Consider the following 20,391-nt stretch of genomic DNA (forward strand, 5'->3'; position numbering starts at 1 on the left):
CAGATATGCAATATCAGCTTTAAATCCTACTTACTATACATTTTAACTTCACATAAAAAATCAATTCTAGGCACATACCAGGAAATGGAGCATAAGTATCAAGCTGCTTAACCCCTTCTTCTAGCAAACTAAGGCAAAGTTCCAGCATTGGGGACTCATTCAACAGATGATACATCAAATTGAATCCAGGTGGTTTATACGCTATTATTTCTTCTCCTAAAGACAGAAGGAGTGAAAAAAAAAATATAACCTCTAATAAAAACCCCTTCTATCAGTCAAGTTAGTATAAGCTACAAAACATAACAGCCCCCATGATTCTAATCAAAATTCTTTGTACAAAGTCTTCAGAGATTTTCTTTATACAGAAGCCATTGAGGAAATTTAAGTTTGGGAAGAGTTGTAAAGGCAATTGCCATTACTTTCCAGTATCTAATAGCACAATTTCAAATTTAACCCCAAGCAGATCTGATCATAAAGAAACTGGAAAAAGTCTACACCCCCCCCAACCATGCACAAAGATCCTGAATGAGGGAAAAAGCATTTCCAGAAGTCAAAGAGAATGTCCACCAAACCCCTGATCCTCACAGAGTATGGATAAACTCCAACATTGTAACAACGTATGCAAAAATGAAACTACTAGCCTAAAATTCAAAGACCTTCATGATATGAAATAAAAGAAGACTAATGCTTCTAATTTATCTAGGCTCTTCATAAACTGTGGTAGATGAAAGAAGGAAAACAGTAAGAATCTTTTTTAACACTCAAGTGAGAACAAGGGTACAGTTTCTTCTGGCATCAGCTTTAAAAATGCCCTTCTTCCACTGATTCCATGTGTGCCACTCCATCACACACCAACAGTGTGGAGCCACACACTCAATCTGTTAAAAAGATGCATCTACTCTAAACTAGATTAACCCACTTCTTAACTCACCACAGAACCCACAAATAATCATACAAGTTGAAGGATAGCTGAGGACAGGCTGAAGGTAACAAATTCTCTGAGCTAGTTATGCTGCCGAGTACTCTTTGTCAAAGTATGAGGCACAGAGGCCTTCCAACTCTAATTCAATTAGAAAACAACTCTCGCAGCATTGCTACAAGAAAATCCACAGGCAACAAGATGGAATTCATGATAGGAACCTTTGTTTCAAGAAAAAAAAATCAGAGCCCAAATAAGCCTTAGATTTCCTATAATGAGGCAACTGTAATCTACTTTAGCCTTTTAAAGAACAGTTGTTCAGAATTAAATTACTTCAGGTCACAATTCTGCTGCTACTGTCTGCTTTCAATAATTTGTGTATCAGTAATACTAATAGTAAAGGTTATCTCAAATACAATGACAACTTTAAATTAACCCTACAAATTGTGGTAATTCAGAAATAGACCAAAGAAGTCCAGAGGAAAAAGCCAAAACCGAGGTGCTGTTCAAGTATCAAATGTTGCTCTTCAACCAAATCAGAAATGAAAGAGACAGAAGTTACTCTCCTTGCAGAGACAGGGAAGTAGAAAATAGTGTACACGAAAACCTACTGAGTCAGAAATGCAGATCTTGATACTATGTGGAATTTTTTTTACATTTTTCTAATTCAAAGTCTTTTTCTAGCTTTCCACCAGCTTATTTGCAACATTAAACAAAATCCCATGATAGAGGCAACAGATCAAAACAAGCTACAATTCTGTTTGTCAATGAATAAGTGAACAAGTTAACCTTGTAACTCCACATATTGGTCCACAAAATCTTCAAGTTGAGGTTCGTAGTCCCGCAATAATTTGTAAAACACTTCCAGAACTACCTCAGCTACTTCCCACTGCAAATAATGAAAAAAAATCATACAGAGATTCAGACTGGTACTGAAGCAACAAGGCCAAGATAAGAAAGAACACAACACACAGTGCAGCGATATACTTGATCAGAATTAGAGCTCGTATTTCAAAATTAGACAGTCATGCCAACAACACTATACTTCATCATATCAAATCATTTGAAAGTCCAAGCTTTCTTTCTGAAGTGAAAGGGAACACTGAAACAGATTTATTACCTGTTTTAGGCTCTATTATACAATATACATGTCAGGATATTGTAACTATAAACAATTAATAGTTTTTATTATTTTATTTATTAATTAAAATATTAATTTTATTATTTATTTAATTATAAGCATAAATAGTCTTTATTAGGTACACAGCTAAGAATAGACCAGGAATAACCAGCTTCCAGGATACAGTTTAGCATGTGCTTTCATCCACAAGTATTGTAAAACAAAGCCAAATTGCTTAGCAAGTCAGAAATATTTCCTGAGGTAACACTGAGAAAAGGACAAATCTGACTTGTAGATTTGGACATGTCGTGTTCAGAAGTCACTAGCCATGTAGTAGACTTGCAGAATCCTGTACAGCAAACTGAAATTTAGGAGTAAAATCTTCTTTTAAAAAAGATACTTGATACAGGCTCCTGATCCTGACCCATGAGTTGAAATATCAGCTGTTGACAGAATCAAAACACTATCAAGTGCTCTAGGTTACTTTTGCTGCATCAAACTTGCACAGCTTTCTCAAACAGATCTAAGCCACATCAACAACTATATCCTAAGAAAAAACATATTTTCAAACAAAAATTACCTTTTCAGCAGCTCTCCGGTAAGCTCTGGTGCGGAATCGGAGGAACACAGAATCCCTGAGGAACTGGAGATAGGGATCAAAGCCTGGAGGGCGGAGACCTGCTCCCAAGTTAGCTGGGAATGAACTCTCCACCAGTGTGCTGATGAGTCGACAGAAGGCTCGAGTTAAAGGATATTCCTCACATCGGGACTCGATCTCATTCAATTCAACCTTCCCAGGAGGTCAGCAAAAAGAGGAGGAGACAAATCACAGATTTTGGGGGAGGAAGAAACATGTTAGAAATAATATAATAGCATCATCTGTGGATTACTTCACAGCGAATCAACTTAGCACCTTTTCTGTCTACAGTACAGCACAAACAGAGCAAAAGCAACAAAGCATCAGTATTGCTATATATCAGCTACTAGAAGATATGCCTCAACATTTACCTACTTTGCTTTTACTGTTGTTAGAAGTAAAGTGAGCTGTACCAAGACATAACAAAAGTGAGTCCAGTTTAGGCAAATCTTAGTATGAAGCGTTCATGAGGAATTTGAGGATTTTGATGCTGTTCTGTTACTAGTATAAAGCTGAACTAAATGTAAATACAGATAAAATTTTCCAGAAATTACAAGCAGGCTTGAAAATAAATTACAAAGTAGTGAAACAACGGTATCTATTAGAAAAGTTTCCCATGGACACAGAAGGAGAGGCAGTCTCTGCAAGTGCTTCCCAAATGCATACACAGATGATCAGAGAGGCTGCCTAGATACAGAGACTCTCTTACCTCAATACCAATTGCTTGTCTCTGGCCTGGACTTCTCACAGTTTGTAATATCTTCATAACAGAAAGAGAAATGAAAACAGATCAACACATTTCAGATAATCAAAGTGCATCTTCATCATTTTTATCAGGAGTAAAAAAAGATACTCATCACATTTTAGATCTAAGAAGAGGTTTTTCTAAATCCATTTAAAGGATAAAAAGCCAAGATTTTTCTGTCTGTGAGGCTGGATTATGTTTGACACTTGTATGCTTCCAGATTTACATCCTCCAAGATCTGTATCACCTTTTTACATAAATTGTTTTTATCTTACATTGGGTAGGGGAAAGCCATTTCCTTCATTATCTCTTACAACAGTATATTTTAAGAAATATCATAAATTAGGAAGCAAAGGTGATGAGATGTCATTATTGTCAGGGTCTCTTATTAGCAACTAAAAATAAGGGAGCAATTACACTGTTACTAGGACTGTTAGGAAATTTATATTGATGTAAAATAAGGACAGCCAATGACATTTCTGAGGCAGTACTGTTATTCTCAAAATTGGTCCAAAACATGAACTAAGTGAAAAAAAATATATTCAACAATGGCAAAAAGAAAATTCAGGAGGAAATGCAATACTATTTCATATGTACTACTGGCAATTTCAACAAACTAGGATGCTACAGTTCCAAGGACTGAAAATCCTAAAATACCTGTGTATATTCCAGGGATTGCCAGAGTGAAGCAGCTATTTCAGGAGATCTTCCAAAAGCAGTAAGAGTTTCTAACAGCTCTGCTTTCAAAACAGGAGGAATGCTGCACTGCAGGAGTCCCAAGATGACCACTACTGGTGTCCACTGTGGGTGCTCACAAAGAGCCAAGCGAGCATTCTCACTCTACGGAGTTCAACAGAAAGAAAACAGAACTGCACATTGCAATAACCCCTAATTCACAGTTCAGTATCAAAGACTCTGCTTTGTACTTGAAGGTATGCAAAATATCAAAATAATAGTAGACAATTCCAAAGCAAATAATTTTTGTTAAACAAAAAGCTGAGTATAAAGACTTACAAGTACTAAAATTGTGCCTATCCACACAGAAAAATTCTTTGGATAATATAAGCTTCTTATAACAGCCCACTTTTTTTTTACTGCACACACATTCACAGAATTAGTGTTTAAGTACTTACACTCTAGCAGCTCCTTCAAGCATGGGTAGGTAGAGGGACTTTTATTAGCATTTCTATTACATACATCCTATATATTCCTATCTATATATTTCTATGAACTCACACTGCATTTGGACATTTACTAAGAACTTACATCAATTTGTTTCAGTCTAAGAACAGGATCATCACTCATGTAAGCTCACTATGGACTCTGAGATGAACCACTGACAGGAACAAACCTCCAGCCTCATCAAATGGTAATTCCCTGAATCTTTAGAACAAATTTATCTTCATCCCAGATTGTGATTTGACGATGCCACGAAATATTAGTTTTAAGAGTTCCCTTTTTCTCCATGCACATCCAATGCTGACATTACAGCCAAAATAGGATCACCCCATTATCATTACCACCAAAGATGACTTTTAGTTTTACTGATCTGTGTTGTGTTTGTGTCAGCAAAATCAAGACTATCTCACTGTATTACAGAACTTTTAGGCTGCAAAGTCTGGTGGGTACTTAAGAGCAGAATTCTACACTATTCAGAATTACACAGACAATTCACAATACAAAATTAAGCGCTGCAATTTTATTATTTTGGAATTCTCTTCCAGTCAATTCATTCAAAACATTTTACACCTTTGGTTTAGGGACATTTTAAATCATAACCCTGGAGGCAAGTTTCAAAGCTGATCACATTCCTTTTGAATTCAACTATTACTTTTGCTTTTTCAAACTCATAAATAAAGGCAGAGAACTTTCCTATTCCGTAGTGATTTATTGTGAATATACCTCACACTTCTGAAAGACATCTCTATTACCACCACCAGAGTTAAGGAAGCAAGAAAATCAGCAATACCAACAACACAGGAAAAGGCATCATCTCTTTCTGCTTCACCTACACCTTCAGTGTTTGGTCATTACAGTTACTCCTGGTGCTTTCCATACTTTTGGAGTTCACTAATAAAATGACCACTGCTGGATAAATTTTCCTTACAAACTTTTTTGGTCAAGAAGAACTTCAGAGCTGAATGATGATGATTTGAAAGGGAAAAAAGGTATTAACAAAGAAAACCAAGTAAAAGGTTACTTACCCAATTGACAATAACAGTGGTCAGCTGTAAAAACGCAATTAATCCATCCTGTTCTTTCTGCGTGATGCCTCGGAGAGGCAGGTGACGGTACTGGACACTGTCTGCACTTGGCAAGTCTTTCCTTAAGTGCTCATGATAAAGCATCAGAGAGTGGAAGAAATGCTCCCAGGAGACAGGACTGCCACCTGCTCCTTGGATGTTTTCCGCTAGAAAAACGATAAACAGGTGACAAAATTTTCTTTCTACTCTTTTACAGGGTGAAAAGCAGGGTAGCTAAAACTAAAAGGAAAACATTCCTATGTAAAGGAAAAAATAAAGTTCAAAGAGAAGTTATTGTATCCAAAATTAATCACTTGGGTTTGGGAATTTTTGCTTGTTTATGTTTTTTTTGGAGACAGAAAGGTGCCAATACAAAGAACTAGTATAAAGTTTTATGAATTGGAATCTTTGCAGCAGTATTTGTATCTTTGAAGTAGGGGTTTTTTTTTTCTATAATTTGACCAACGCAAAATGAATGCAAAACACAGGACTGGCCAGCATCTCTTACTTTGAGAATGTGCTATTATATTACATGTATCAAAAAATTCTAACTGAACAAAGTGCTTCTCAACAAAGTTAGCTCAGGAAAGTTACATTGTATATTTTGTAAATACAGCTAATTTTAAGACATTACTCATTTTTTGTTTTATAATAAGCAACACTGACAATCTGCACTTCTTATGGTGTTAAGACGGGTTTTTTTTAGAAACAAACATTATTTCACTACGTGAATTGCTTGCTAAGGTGCTCAAACATCTAATTATCTGTCAGGTCAGGGGTTTTTTTCAGATTTCAGTTTCAAGTAAAGCCTTCCAATTTCATCTTTATACTAATAATGAAATGTTAAAAGTATGGAACCACAATTCATCTCAAATGAGTCCTCGCACTTTTCGAAAGAAAAGGAGTTGAGAAAGAGCTGAAGTGTCACTTCTCTTACCATGACTACTGCCATTGACTTTTAGCAAACTAAAGCAGTAATGAGCACACTGAGGCCCACTAGCCAGTCCCCGCAGCATTTTCAAATATGGGATGTAAATTGTGGAAGGAAGTAGATCTCCCATTTGCCTAACAAACTTTGACAAGACAACCTAGAACAAATAAAGATCAGTGATTTAAAAAAAAAAAAACAAAACGGTAAATCTGAGTATTATTAGGAAAACATTAGGCAACAAAAGTTAGAAAACAGATTCTAACGTAATCAGGGTGGGGTAGACAAGTTCCTTTGTAGACTGGCCTATTCAGTCAGACACGTTTGAAAGAGAAACTAAACAAAATAACTCATGTAACTGCAAAATGCATTCATTTTCCAATCTTATATTTCTAGAGATAAAATTTACTTCAGCTCCCAAATGTTCCACAGGAGGATTATTAGCACATTTCACAGTGCAAGTAAAGAATTCAATGTGCTTGTCATATACCTGAACAGTGACTCACACACACAGTGGTTCCTTTCAGAGTCACATTAGGCTGCTTGCAGATTGCACCCGGCCCTAATTTAAGTTGCCAGTATTCTGGGTGGGTCTTGGGATGTGTCTGATTTGTCTCATACAAGGTTTTGCCTAGCACTGCACAGTCCTTCAAGAAGCATTGAGGGCTGACAGCACCCCAGGTATCCAAAGAGTTATTGAAATGTCTGCTTTATCTGCTTAGATTGTTTCTTCATTCCAGTTTTAAGTTCTGTCTCTTATAGACTATAATTTTTGGGCTTTAAATAGTTCAAGAATTCTCAGGACTTTTTACCCCTAAAATACTATCAACTGCAGTTAATAAAGTTGGGGGGTTTTCACTGTTAAGGAATCTAACTTCTCAGTTACATGAAAAAGGCATGCAGAAGTCATCAGACAAAAAACACAAGAGAGCTATCAGAATCCATTTAGCAACTGTAACAAATTAAACCTAAACAACGTTTTCACAGAGGTTTGTCAGTACTCCTTCTTGGTAAGTTTATTGACAACCATGAATGGCTGGCAGTAGCTCATTTTAGGGCAAGCAACAAAAAACATGCCGTGCAGAGCAGAATACATGCAAATCAGTCATTAAAAAAAGGTACAGTATTCTTAGAGGCTATCTGTAGTAAGGATACAAAAAAAAACCTGTTGCTTGAGGTTTTTCTGTTATTTTGGTTTCCAACTACTAGTAATTACTCAAGAAAATCAAGATAACCTGGCGCTGAGGAGGTCGCTGGTGAGCTACTCCAAGGTAGGAGCCCATGATGGTGGATGTCTGCAGCGGCTCCGATGGACACCAGTACTCATGGGCAAGTTCCAGATTAAAGGGGTCTTTCCTATACAACTCAGCAATCTGTCAGAAAAAGGAAGATGCTAGAAAAGTATCAACTCCAGGAAGAAAAAACAATTACCTTAAGAACAAGCACTGCTTCTAGATTAGCTAAACACATCTGAGAGGCGAAACATTGCAGGGCTGGTGTTCTAATTCTTCAAACTTCCTGAAAATTACAGCTTCTAAATAATAGTATTGGAACTAGTGACAGCAAACGAAATTTAAAATGCACATATCAGTGAAAATGTAATAACTTTCTATTTAATTATTATGGATTAAATCACTGCTAAAAAACCCTATGTCATTTCTCCTTAAACAACCATACGCCTACATTTATATATTAATTTTACAAGTTAGCTGGTATCATAATTAGAATTCTTACCTGCTTCCTGAACATACAAATTTCACACAGCAATTTTTTATTTCTAGTTACTCATTTAAGTTAACTAGATCTATCTGAGCTGTTTAAGAAAGCATTTCACTACAAATTTTCCTGATAATGTCCTATAACTTAAAGGAGTATCTTTGGGAAAGACTAGTACTACAAGTTTTTTAATCTACCAGAAAATATAGAACACTTCAGTTCAACATGCAAATCTGTTTTTCAACATGGATTTTTCTGAAAGTGCAGTTAAGTAACAGTAATAACTAATATTTAAGTAAATATAATTATATTTATTTCCATTTTATTTTATTTGGATTTTCTTTATTTTATTAGAAATATGACAGAAAAATCTTTCTTTAAAATGTACACTTACGATTAAAACTCTACTGAAATAAGGGAATTTGTAATTCCACCAGCCTTGATGGAGTCACTTTACCGACCCTACTCTACAGCAAATACAAAACAGTCTTCCACAACTATCATTGCAAATATATCAGCATGAGAATTATTTAAACATTTCAATTATTTATCAGAGTATTTGTCAACAGCGGGTTAAAACCTCTAAAAGCTTCAAACATAAGAAGAAATGCAGTATTTGCTTACTAAGAAATAAAAAACACCATGACATTAACATCAGAAACCAAGGCAGTAAATTAATTCCTTTATATAAAAAAAAATTATAGAAAAGCATTTGTACTTAAGAGAAAAAAAAAATCATCCCAAAAGGGAAAGATCCAGCACCATATGGAATCATTCAGATATGGGTTTTCAGATGACAAACAAAAGTCACAATCATTATTTGTCACAGAAATTTACAAGAAAATAAGGCTTACTAGAAGCATTAAATGCTCCAGATCTCTTCGAAGGGAAATAGGTGGCTCGTTACCCATCTGAATACTCATGTGGATCATGCGAGCATCTTCATCAGCACGATTTCTCAGTTGTTTCACCTGCAGGATTTATGAAGTGGAAAAAGAAACAGTGGTCTATATTTAGCTAAGAACAAAATAGAACAGAAATAATGGGATTGTCTATATGGCATATTAAAACTAAGAAGGCAAATGTACTCGCACAAACATGACAAGAATATTAAATCCTCTATTTTTTCAAACCTCTTTCCCCCGCAAGAGCTTGCACTCAAAGTTATAGTCAATCACTTGCTTACTGCCAAAGCCCACAGTGCATAGCAAAAGCCCTGAACTTACATCATGGGACTTTTTCCTGACTGCACCAGATATTTTGGTTTGGCTCCAAAAGGTGGATCCTTTTCCTCCTTTTAACTTAAAAGCTAGACAACTTAGTTTCAGAGAATGCTAGACCATTATTCACAAGGAGTGAAAAGAAACATGTAATGCAAATGCAAACATGAATGCAAAATATGGATTCCTGTATACAGATCCCTGGATTGTACCCTTCTTCACCATTAAAGACTACTTCTACTTGCATCTCCTTTATGACTTGGAAGTTCTGAACTGATGCAGCTTTGCAGTTACTCTGTCTCAGCCAGAAGCATTATCACATGTCAAGAAACACCACTTGGAAAAACAAGAGGGAAGAGCAAGAAGAACAGCAGCAATTTTTAAAAACATTAGCCATTTAATCAACATCCTAAATATCTTTGTGTTGAAAAAGCTAATTACTAAACAAAAAACAGCTGACATTTAATTTTAAATTCAAAAAGCTTTTGACATGAGACCACAACAGAGGCTTATAGAAAGCAAACAGACATGAGATTAAAGGTCTTGTTAAATATTAAGGAGACATTGAAGAACAAGAAACAAAGTAAGCAATCAATTCAACTCATAAAAAAATAAAACATGTTGACAGTCAATGGAGACTAGTTCATGGTCTAAAATACATTTCAATGTGCAAATCTGAATGAGCAGAAAAATTGTGTCTCATTGCGAAAAAATAGTTTAAAAAAAATAACAGGAAAAAAATATTAAAAGCTAGAAGTAACTGTGGAAAGGGTCAAAGCAAACTAGCTAAATCAAACTGAACAAGAAAAAACCTGATGTTTATAAATTAAATAATTATTTGAGGTACTAAAGCTAATTATCAAGTTCTGAACAAATATAATGCAGGCAACCAAAAAATTTACCCAAATCATCATTGGCAAGCAGCATAAATGCTAAAACTATGCAGAAGAATTAATTAAAATGCTGACTTAGAGATTTAAATAAAATTGAACTAAGGATATATACATAAAGCAAAACAAAGATCCAGCAAACATACACTTCTTTTTACCTAAACTCTGAGATTCAGTAGAAATAGCTGCAGACATAAGCCAACCACTACATCGGCAGTTAAGACAACAAGTTGCCTTGTAGGGCTATACCCCAATTGTCTACTAACAATTTTCTGTGAAACAACTAGTACTGGCCTACATCAAACTAGAATACAAGTCAATGGTCTGATTTTGTCTTACATCCTGTATTACAAAATCCTGCTTGTAATGAACACCTCTCTTTGTCTTCAGGCATTAGCTACAACCAACTGGAAATCTGAGCCAAAGCAAAAAAAAACAAAAACCAAAACAAAACAAAACACAACCAAAAAAACAAAACCAAACAAACAAACACACAAAAAAACCCACAAACCCGACGTAAAATGGAATTGCAGCATTCATTTAAATTTTAATCATGTAAAACAAACACTATACCACCATAAAAGCTGGTTTTGCAAATCCCACCACACTGAAGTGTTTTAAAAACCACCTTCTACTTCAGTGTGGAAAACAAACCCTGAACATTATGGTTTCTATAAAGCGAACAAGTTTTCTGAAGTGCAGGACCTCAAGCTGAGCACCACGTCTGAATCTCAGTGCTACCTCATCCAAGTAACAGAAATACAGAAGAGCTGCCCACATTTCTCAGCATGTGCTATTCACACAAACAACTTACTTTCATTGGCATGAGTGCAAGGAAGTCCGTGACAAGGTTATGGATTTTGCGGATGTAAAATTCCTCTTGGTAGAAATTTTCAGATGCCACAACAGATTCAGTCAGGAACAGGAAAACATAATCAGCAATCGCTAGCTCTGCCATTGCCTCGTCTGCCTCAGTGAATTCTGCTAGAGCTGGGCAATAAAATTCACAAAAGGGAAGAACTAAATAACAATCTGCTAACAAATAAATGTATTTCAGGATACACAGCTGACATGCAAATTTCCATGCTTCTAGCAATTCTGTTTTTTCTACTGTACAGGAGAATTAGACGGAAAAAAAGATAAATTAATGTCAGATGATGACCTCAACTTTCTGTTTTAATTAATGTTACAGTGCATATCCACTTACCCCCCAAAAGAAAGGCAGTCAACCAAGAATCACAAATCAACCTTAATTAAAAATTAATTATAATGTTTGCATTTTCTTTATTAGATATTTTGGAGCAGACTCAATTTTGACATAGTAGAAAGCTAGAAGATTTGTGAGGTTCAGAGAGGAAAATAGAAAATTATGAATAGATTCATCATCTCAAGATACTGAGGTCTAATATCTACAGACCTAAAAAAACACAATAAATAATCTATTCTGGATTTAAGCATTCAAATGATACTAAAGCTGAAAACAAAACCCTTGAATTTTCCAGTACATTAAAATCTCTTTCACTTCAATGAGACAACTATTCCTGTCTAGTAAATAATTACTTCTACACCTGTGTACATTTCAGAACAATTCAATTCACTACAACCAAACTCACATAGAAAAAGTTTTAAAGAAGTGTTATTGGTAATTTTATCACAAAGGAAAATAACAACACTGCAGAAAGGTAATAAATAGATCCTTTGACTTACACCACTTGCAAGCTCTGAATACTAATATGCAGCTAGTGAACTTCAGGGTAATTTACCTGTCACATCAGAGAACTGGGATATTCCTCGCAGTGTCAGTGCCCAGGCTAATCTAACAGTAGCTTGCAGGCCAGGTAATTTCCAGGGCTGAGACTCCTGAAGCCGAGTGTGGATCGTTGCTATGTACTGTCTTTCTGCTAGCAGGGGGAGACGGTGCATCAAGTCTTCAACAACAATAACACAAAACCAATACTCAGTAAACAAATGTGAAAAAGTGCATGCAAAATCCTGCCAATTTGTTACTGATCAATAACAAAATTGCTTAAACAACAGTTTATCCATCTGTACAATAAAACTTCTGGGAAAGCTGCCAGCATTACCTTCACGATCCTCTGCCCCTTGTTCCAGAAAGCTGACATCAAAGCAGTAGAGGAGAGCCATGAGAAGAGACAAGTTCACGCCATCCAACGAGCCATCAGCTTCCACTGTTACCTTCTCCAGGTAACTTATGAGGATTAGAGTGTCATCCTTACTCAGGGGGGACTGACAGGTCCAGACAAAGAGACTTTCAGTCAAGGACTGTCGGCATTCTTTAATGAGATCAGAAACCTTTACAAGACAAACAAAAAAAAAAACAACCCAGTGAATATACCTATTCTGGTAACATGCTCAACTTGCCCTTCTCAGTCAATCATGATGACTGCCTTAAACTAAAAATCACTCTAAAGACAGCAGCTACAGAAAATGTTGGGTTTATTTGCTAAACAACAAAAGGACACTTCTGTTTGTTAATTGCATTTATATTCCCATGTATTTGATGAGAGGTGTGAGTAGACAGCTGGGAATATGACTAGACACAAACCAGCATTCCTGTCAAGGTCAGGACATCAATCTACATAAAATTTACACAGCTGTAAATGTATCACACAGAAGTCACATTCCCTGTCTCTGATTACACAACTGCACTGGCAGTTATCCCAGATACAATCAGCCTCCTCCTTGCCACAAAAAATGAATCTTAAGGTGAAACTAAGGTAAATTAAGGTAATTTAAGATAAATGAAAAAGATATTCCTTCCATAGTTTCTAGATTCATAGCAGAAGTGTAATATTAGTTCTTTATTCAGTGGAAAATAAATAGATTTATTATTACACAGAATGATTTTTAGGCAGATCACCCATTAGAAAGGAATTCTAAAATTGAAACAATAATGTCTAAAATCTTTCTGTTAGAAAAATTATGCTGCAGTTAGTCACAGTGTCAATTAAGTTCAAGAATAACAAAGATTACAAAGTATTTTCAAGCAATTTTCACTTTTCTATTAGAAATGCTTCTGTTCCTATTAAAACAATTGGATTATTAAGAGAATTATTCACCTGACTCAACTTGGTTTCAATCTGTTTTAGTACTTTGTGAATTAGTTCATTTTTCTTAAGCCAATAGTGCAGATAATGGTAGTGCTGATAATTTAAAATATAGACTTCAGCATTTAAAAAAGAAGAAATTTACACACAGTGTAAGCATTAGGCTCAGATTTTATCTGTTACAATTCTTCACTAAAAATAAGGCATGCCCTAGCACCTGAGAGCATCAGCAAAACAGAAATGCAGGAAGCACTGTGAATCCCACAAAGATATTGCACAAGCTGTGGCACAGTGATCTCAGACAGTAGCAGACTTTGTGCAAAGGCAAAGGACACTTTGCAGTCTAACTCTATCCTAATGTGTTCAGTAACACAGAAGAATATCCATGCTCGGTGAATTTTACCTCTTTGCGATGTTTCTCACTGCCCAATCCTCGCTCTCTCTGGAGTTTATCAAATTCATTGTTCAAATCAATGTGAGACACAAGTGTAAGGATCTTCTGAGTCAAACCCTGCTCCATTAGGTCATCTGTAAAGCGTGTTGTCATGGAAATTAACTCTTGACTATAATGGAAAGAATATAAATTTAACAATTAATCATAGTTTTCCAGTCACAAACATGTCTAAAATAATGAATCTCATAAAATGTATTTGATTACAACAAAACATACAAATAAATTATATACAGAGAGCAACTAAATGTGCATCACTAATCAGTATGTACTGCCCTCTCAAAACATGATGCTGAATGGATAATCTTTAGGTAGCTGTAGGTTCAAGAACATAGAATATAACAATACAACAGGGATAAGCTGAGTAAGATTTCTATTAAAAGGAAAAAGTATTATATCCAAGACCCACGTAACTCACAAGCTCATAGGCTCTTTCTTACTAGTAAATGCACTTGTCCAGATACTGCACTCAGAATTTGTATTTACACTAGAATATATTTTTTCATCTTTCCCTGCTTTCAACTTGGAAGCAAGCAGTGTGCACTGCTTTCTTTTTCAAGGCAAAAAAAACCTGGCATTTGATGTTCACCAGTAGATAGTACATTCCTTTTAAGTAAAGGCAGGAGCACAATTCCCTTTTACAGTACACAGAAAGTCAGAACACAGCAGGGCTCTCAAATACTGAGCAATCAGCACTAGTTAGAGCAACAATGACTGGGAGAGCGTCTGAAGTAAAATACTGCCAAAAGGTGAAGTAGCATGAAATAACTGAAAGTAAAATAGATATCCCTATAATCCAACAAAAATACGTGCAAAAAATGTTTATGCTTAAGAAACAAACATGAAAGCAGCTGCACCAGGTTATGAGAAAAAAAGCAAATTCAAGACTGTACATATTCCCTTTAGTCTAATCAGCTCTAAAAGCACTCAAAACAAAGAGCTTTGATCAGCTCATTGCCCTGATACAGACCTGAGTTCCAATGTCCACGTCTTGCCTTGGCGTGACTGGATGAGGGCTCGCAATGAATTGGCAATGCATCTTTTCCCATCCCAGTACAACAGAACTGCCACTAGACCTCTTGTAAGGCCAGGAAAATGAGGCTGCTGGTGCTCTCCTAGTGAATGAAAACACACAGAAATAGTCAAAGAAAGCTGAACATACATGCCTTGATAACAGCTCCGTATCTTTGTATTTCTAATTTAAATACAAATATTGTATTCCAAGTAACTTTTTCACTACCACTTTGATTTGTTTCTCACACTTCAAAGAAATCCCATATATTTTGAGTGTTATTGGTAAAATTAACATTCAACTATTAAATCATATAAATTTTTTTTAAAGTGCTAGCCCATAAATTTCCTAGTCCAAATGGTATTTTCCACTGATATGTACCCATCTTAATAATCAATTCAAGATCATTATCATAGAAATATCTTTTTATTCAAAATTAAATTTTCTATCGGAAATTGTATTGAAAATTCAAGTTCAAAATAGAAAGTGAGCCTGACTTGAAGATGGCTTTCCAAAGGCAACAAATTTGCAATCTACCTCTTGAACGAATTTTTCAAGTTAATGAACAGTAGCCAGTAACAACAACTAACAATTTTAACGTAATGATTCTAAAACCAATCTTCCACACAAAGAATGTGTCACTCTCCACAATATTAGTTTTATATTGTTCACACAGCAATATAAAACTAATACATAATTTGAAGAATCAGTATCCATTACACTACTTTATGGAAAAATTCTCAATCATGTTTTAATTATGTTTAAATTCAATGATAAAGAAAGTAAATCAAAAAACCTCCTCAGTATATTCCCCCCTTTGCAATAGCTGAGTGTTCAAACATTAGGGTTCAGAACACTGCTATTATATTACAGAGAGAACTTCTTTTTGAGAACATTCTGTGTTAGGAAGCTAAGACTTTCACAGGATCATGCATTCACCTTAAATAGACACTTAAATAAGAAGGTCCTATTTAAGCTGTATTTCTCCAGATCTTAAATATTTTCCCTTCTCACCAGCTAGAAGGAGCTCAACAGCTGCCAACTCTCCAATATCAAAGAGGTCACTGAGGATAAAGGCTTCTCTGATGAGTTGCTCAGGCAAAAGCCTAGTTCCCTGCTGACCCTGGATAGCAACTCCTTCTGTGCTTGCTTTCTGAATTTTCTCATGCTGCTGAACATTTTTTGGCTGCAAGAGAAACAAGCATCGGAAGTTATTCAAAATGGCAAGATCAAATACTGAACAAAGCTTTACACGTTAATCCTTCCTCAAAAATACAGTTCTGTCAGGTCAGGTTGTCATCATAAAAACAAAGGCAGTGTTTTTAAGCAGAGATCGTAAAGGCGTCCTAAAAATGCTTCATGCTTGGACTGCAGTGGTCTCTTTGTAGGAACATAAAAAAATAATCTTATACAATCATTGCTGACATTTAGTTTACTCAAAATACTAGTGGTTGAGAGTAAACTTTGATACAGTTCTCAACAGGAATTGGTATCAACTCAGTGAAAGACATCTGGGTTGTTGATCAGAACTGCTGTGTTACCCCCTACTATTCTCTACACCATTCTTTTTCCATTAAACTGAGATGCTAAAATATACTGATGAAAACTCTATAGTTGACTGTTAAATTTTCTGACCTATCATTTTAAAAAACTACTGGAGAAATAACACCACTGAAAGTATATTTCTAGTTACTGCCTTATGATCCACCAGCCAAGAAACAGGGAGTTTTTCACATTATCTGATGTTCCAAACAAGACACATTCTGTTTTTAAGTTCATGTGTTCACCTGTTTTGTGTGTTTGTTAATCTGACTGAAACATGAGTAAAGACAGACAAAATAGCTTTGTGCTTTATTTCATACACACAAGCATAACAACAAAAGTTAATACATGACTGATCATCAGATACTTTTACTATTCCTTTCAAAATAGCACTCAAATAATGACAGAAAAAAATACATCACAGATAAAATTACCCTGTAGAAGATACAAAATAATATGTATGTATTATTTTTCCCACTTAATACTCTTTGTATGCTTACAGCAGAACAAGACTGGTATCACACATCTGTGTTATGTACTGTTAAAATGTCACATAAAAAGAATGGTCAGGGTCTAAAATAGCATGTCAGACAAGAATATAAGGCAGAGTAAATCATCAACTCTCCAGTTCATTCCAAAAGAGAGCATTAATTCAGTACCGGATTTCTGAAGAGAGAAATGAAGTCAGATTTGTGCTTCTTTAAGACTTGATCGAGACGATGAACAGCTTCAGGTTGCCTTTTCCAAATGGCATTCATTACAGTCTGCCATATGTCCTTATATGGACCCCACAAGCTTGCAGCTAAAAGAAGAGATAAAACAATGTATTTGAAATAAAGGAAGAAAACAAATTCTTTATATATTGTTTTCAGTAAGTAGACTCCTTTTTTTAGTTTACTGTTACTCTTGGCATGTCAGTATACTCTTACACCCATCAAGCATATTTTCCTTTCCTAAGGTACATTAAAAAAACAACAATGGTCTGATATAAAACTTAATTGCATTTAAGGAAGTAAAGAACCAAAATAGATGATGTAAGCACCTAAATTCTGGTGCTGAAAGTAATCTTACAAGAATATTTACAATACAGGTATTAGGTTGGAAAAGATCTTTAAGGTCTTTGAGTTTAAGCATTAATCTGCCACTGCCAAGTCCACCAGTAAACCATGTCCCAGGTGCCACATCTACATGTCTTTCAAATCCCTCAAGGACTGTGACTCTACCACTTCTACAGAACGCTCCAGAAAAGGACTACCTTCACTATTAGCTAAACAACCCATCAAATCAAAATATACAATACTCTTGCATTACAGCAGATGACTAAAGAAAAATGGTTTCAACCATTTCCAAAGATTACTACTTGAGTGAGCAAGATGGGAAAACCAAAAGGCAGTTTAAGCAAAAGCAAGCTATTTAAATCACCCTTACTGCTCCTACATTGTCAGAGATGAACCAGTGTGTACTGAACTAGTCATCTGGAAGGGGTGTAAAATCCTGCTTCACTAATCAGGGAAAAACATTCTCTGTTGAGAGAGCACAGGCTCCTTTGATTACTCAAACTAAAATTGATATCCCTCCCAGTAATCAAAATGCCAATCACCTAAACTTCAAAGCCACCTCTAGAAGGTTAGATCAAAGACTGTCATACTCAAGTGGTGAAGTCTACACACTTGAATGGTGAAGCCATTCACGCTGAGTAGCTACATGTGAATTTACAAATGACTGAGACAACACATTTAGCACTGCCAGCATGGCTATGTCAGGGCAACCTGTAAAAAAGGGACAAATTTTCCTTTTCTGAGCATCAGTGTTTTAACTCATACAACATTACCCCTGCCTAGAAATAGCTACTACTGGATGCATAATTACAGTTACTCAGCTGTAACTGGCTGTCCCACAGAACTTCAGAGTTCAGAGATTTATTTCCACTTGAAATTGTCTTTTCACTCTTACTACATTACCAAGTCCAAGAAACACCAGCAGCAAACCACAGTGCCTGCCAAAAGCTGTTCAACCCTGGCCCATTTGTTTGCTCTTGTCCCTACCACATAATTGCTTTGTACCAACCCAAACACATGTACTGTACGGAATTAGAAAAAATTAAGAATCCAACTTCTCTAACCAAAATATAATACAAAAAGGAGTCTATTTTCAGCAGGATCATTTCGACAACTCAGTTTGCTCTGCAATGTCACAAAGATGAATTATTGCAGAGAAAGGAATAGGCACCTGGGATAGAAGACGTTGGACTTGAGCAACCATGCTGACTTTTTCCCACTTAAGCTGTTCTATTATTATTAGTTTTAGAAAGGCTAACCATCCCATCAGAGACAGCAAGTAAGGACAGGCTGAGTTGCTTCTCTTGGAAACAGAAACAGTTGACAATTATATGCCTGAACATTTTACCAAGTGATATTCAACCATGATAGGACTGTTCCCACAAATACACTAGAACCTAAGGCAAAATCTTCAGTAGTTCTAGTGCCACACCTTATTTTAATTTTTCTCATACTTCCTGTAAAAAATTCCTTCTTCCCCCAGATTTTTTTTAATTATAAACTGTAGACCCTCTTGCCATATAATTCATAAAATAGTCTCATTGGAACTACTCCAATTTTCATTTCAACAAAGGCATAATTTTGTACAAAGAGTCTTTGCTTTTTTGCTGCTTTTCTGTGAGGCTACAAGGATGCAATCCATCCAGTGAGATCAAAAAATCTCTGCAAAATTTGTTCCCTGCTTGCCATAACAATGGAGGTTTTAATTCTATTAGCTAGAATGCATAATGACTATTAATTGTCACTATTGACATACTAAACCTTATTTACAAACCTTTTGGCTTATATTCCAGTGATAACTGTTTTTCACAGGGTGTCCATCCTCCCTCTATTAACCTAATGAAATTCAAGAGTAAATGCAACATCTTGCACCCAACACAGAATCACTGCACAGGCTGGGGACCAAGGGAGCTGCTGGAGAGCAGCTTTACAGCCAGCCACCCAAGTGTCCTGGCAGACAGGAAGGTGAACGCCAGCCAGCAGCACAGGTTCATAGCAAAGGCTGTCTACAGGCTCCAGGCTGTATTAACAGCTGTAGCCGGCAGATGCAAGTGATTATTTAGGCATGTCAGAGTCCTTCACTCCCATACTGTGTCTAGCTTTGGGCGCCTCAGAGCTAGACACTGAAATAGTGAGCCAGAGAACAGGATGAACGAGAGGGTGAAAGAACTGACCTGGTTCAGTCTTACAAAAAGGAGGCTAAAGAGGGATAGGAGCTTTGCTTTCTCTAACTTCTGACTGGCACTATACATAGAAAGCAGGGCAAAATTCTGGATATATTCCTCTTTTGCTTCTTACACCACACTATCACACTGATGAGTGTAATACCGAAAAGATGCATAACCACGTGTACAAAGAGTTACTACAGTCCTCTCTATACAAGGAGGCCTTGGCTGCCTGACGTGACTCCCCGCCAGGACCAGCCAGGCACGGCGGCAGCTCTGACCGCGGAGCTCCATCTCCGGGCAGCTCTGCGGGGCCCGAGCCCGGGTACCGCCGCACGGGAGGCCGCTCCCTCAGTGCCTGCCCGCACACCGCGCTCCGCAGCCTTTCCCCGCTGCCCGCCCGGGCCTTGCCTCGCCGCCTGCCACGCCCGGCCTTCCCAGGGCGGCCGCCCCCGGTTCCGCCGGCTTGGAGGAGAGGCGCAGGGCCGCCGGCGGCCGGGGAGCGGGACAGTCGCGGGGAGAGGCGGAGGGGAACCCGGAGCCCCACGCTCAGATTGTTCTTACCCGAATTTACCGCCAACGGAGCCGCCATCTTGGGGAGAGGGAGGCGCGTCGAAGCGCCGGCGCCCGAGGAAGGCCCGGCCAACTCCAGCCCGCCCGGCCAGGCCAGGCCAGGC

General features: G+C 36.9%; 1 protein-coding gene across 1 annotated transcript in view; it reads right to left on the reverse strand.

Annotated features, from left to right (window-relative positions):
* NUP205 (nucleoporin 205) overlaps window positions 1-20,385 on the reverse strand; it is a 45,903-nt gene extending 25,518 nt beyond the window's left edge. The window contains exons 1-17 of the mRNA XM_015629011.3: window positions 20,279-20,385; window positions 17,151-17,293; window positions 15,964-16,135; window positions 14,908-15,052; window positions 13,890-14,049; window positions 12,503-12,731; window positions 12,182-12,346; window positions 11,233-11,408; window positions 9,163-9,279; window positions 7,828-7,965; window positions 6,602-6,752; window positions 5,626-5,831; window positions 4,079-4,261; window positions 3,386-3,436; window positions 2,620-2,829; window positions 1,709-1,808; window positions 79-216 (exon numbers count right to left, since the gene is read on the reverse strand). Coding sequence (XP_015484497.1) covers window positions 79-216; window positions 1,709-1,808; window positions 2,620-2,829; window positions 3,386-3,436; window positions 4,079-4,261; window positions 5,626-5,831; window positions 6,602-6,752; window positions 7,828-7,965; window positions 9,163-9,279; window positions 11,233-11,408; window positions 12,182-12,346; window positions 12,503-12,731; window positions 13,890-14,049; window positions 14,908-15,052; window positions 15,964-16,135; window positions 17,151-17,293; window positions 20,279-20,306 — 2,512 coding nt within the window. The 5' untranslated portion in view covers window positions 20,307-20,385. The remainder of the gene's footprint in view (window positions 1-78; window positions 217-1,708; window positions 1,809-2,619; window positions 2,830-3,385; window positions 3,437-4,078; window positions 4,262-5,625; window positions 5,832-6,601; window positions 6,753-7,827; window positions 7,966-9,162; window positions 9,280-11,232; window positions 11,409-12,181; window positions 12,347-12,502; window positions 12,732-13,889; window positions 14,050-14,907; window positions 15,053-15,963; window positions 16,136-17,150; window positions 17,294-20,278) is intronic.
* Between the last annotated feature and the right edge of the window lie 6 nt (window positions 20,386-20,391).

Source organism: Parus major, chromosome 1A (assembly GCF_001522545.3).
Source record: "Parus major isolate Abel chromosome 1A, Parus_major1.1, whole genome shotgun sequence".
NCBI lineage: Eukaryota > Metazoa > Chordata > Aves > Passeriformes > Paridae > Parus > Parus major.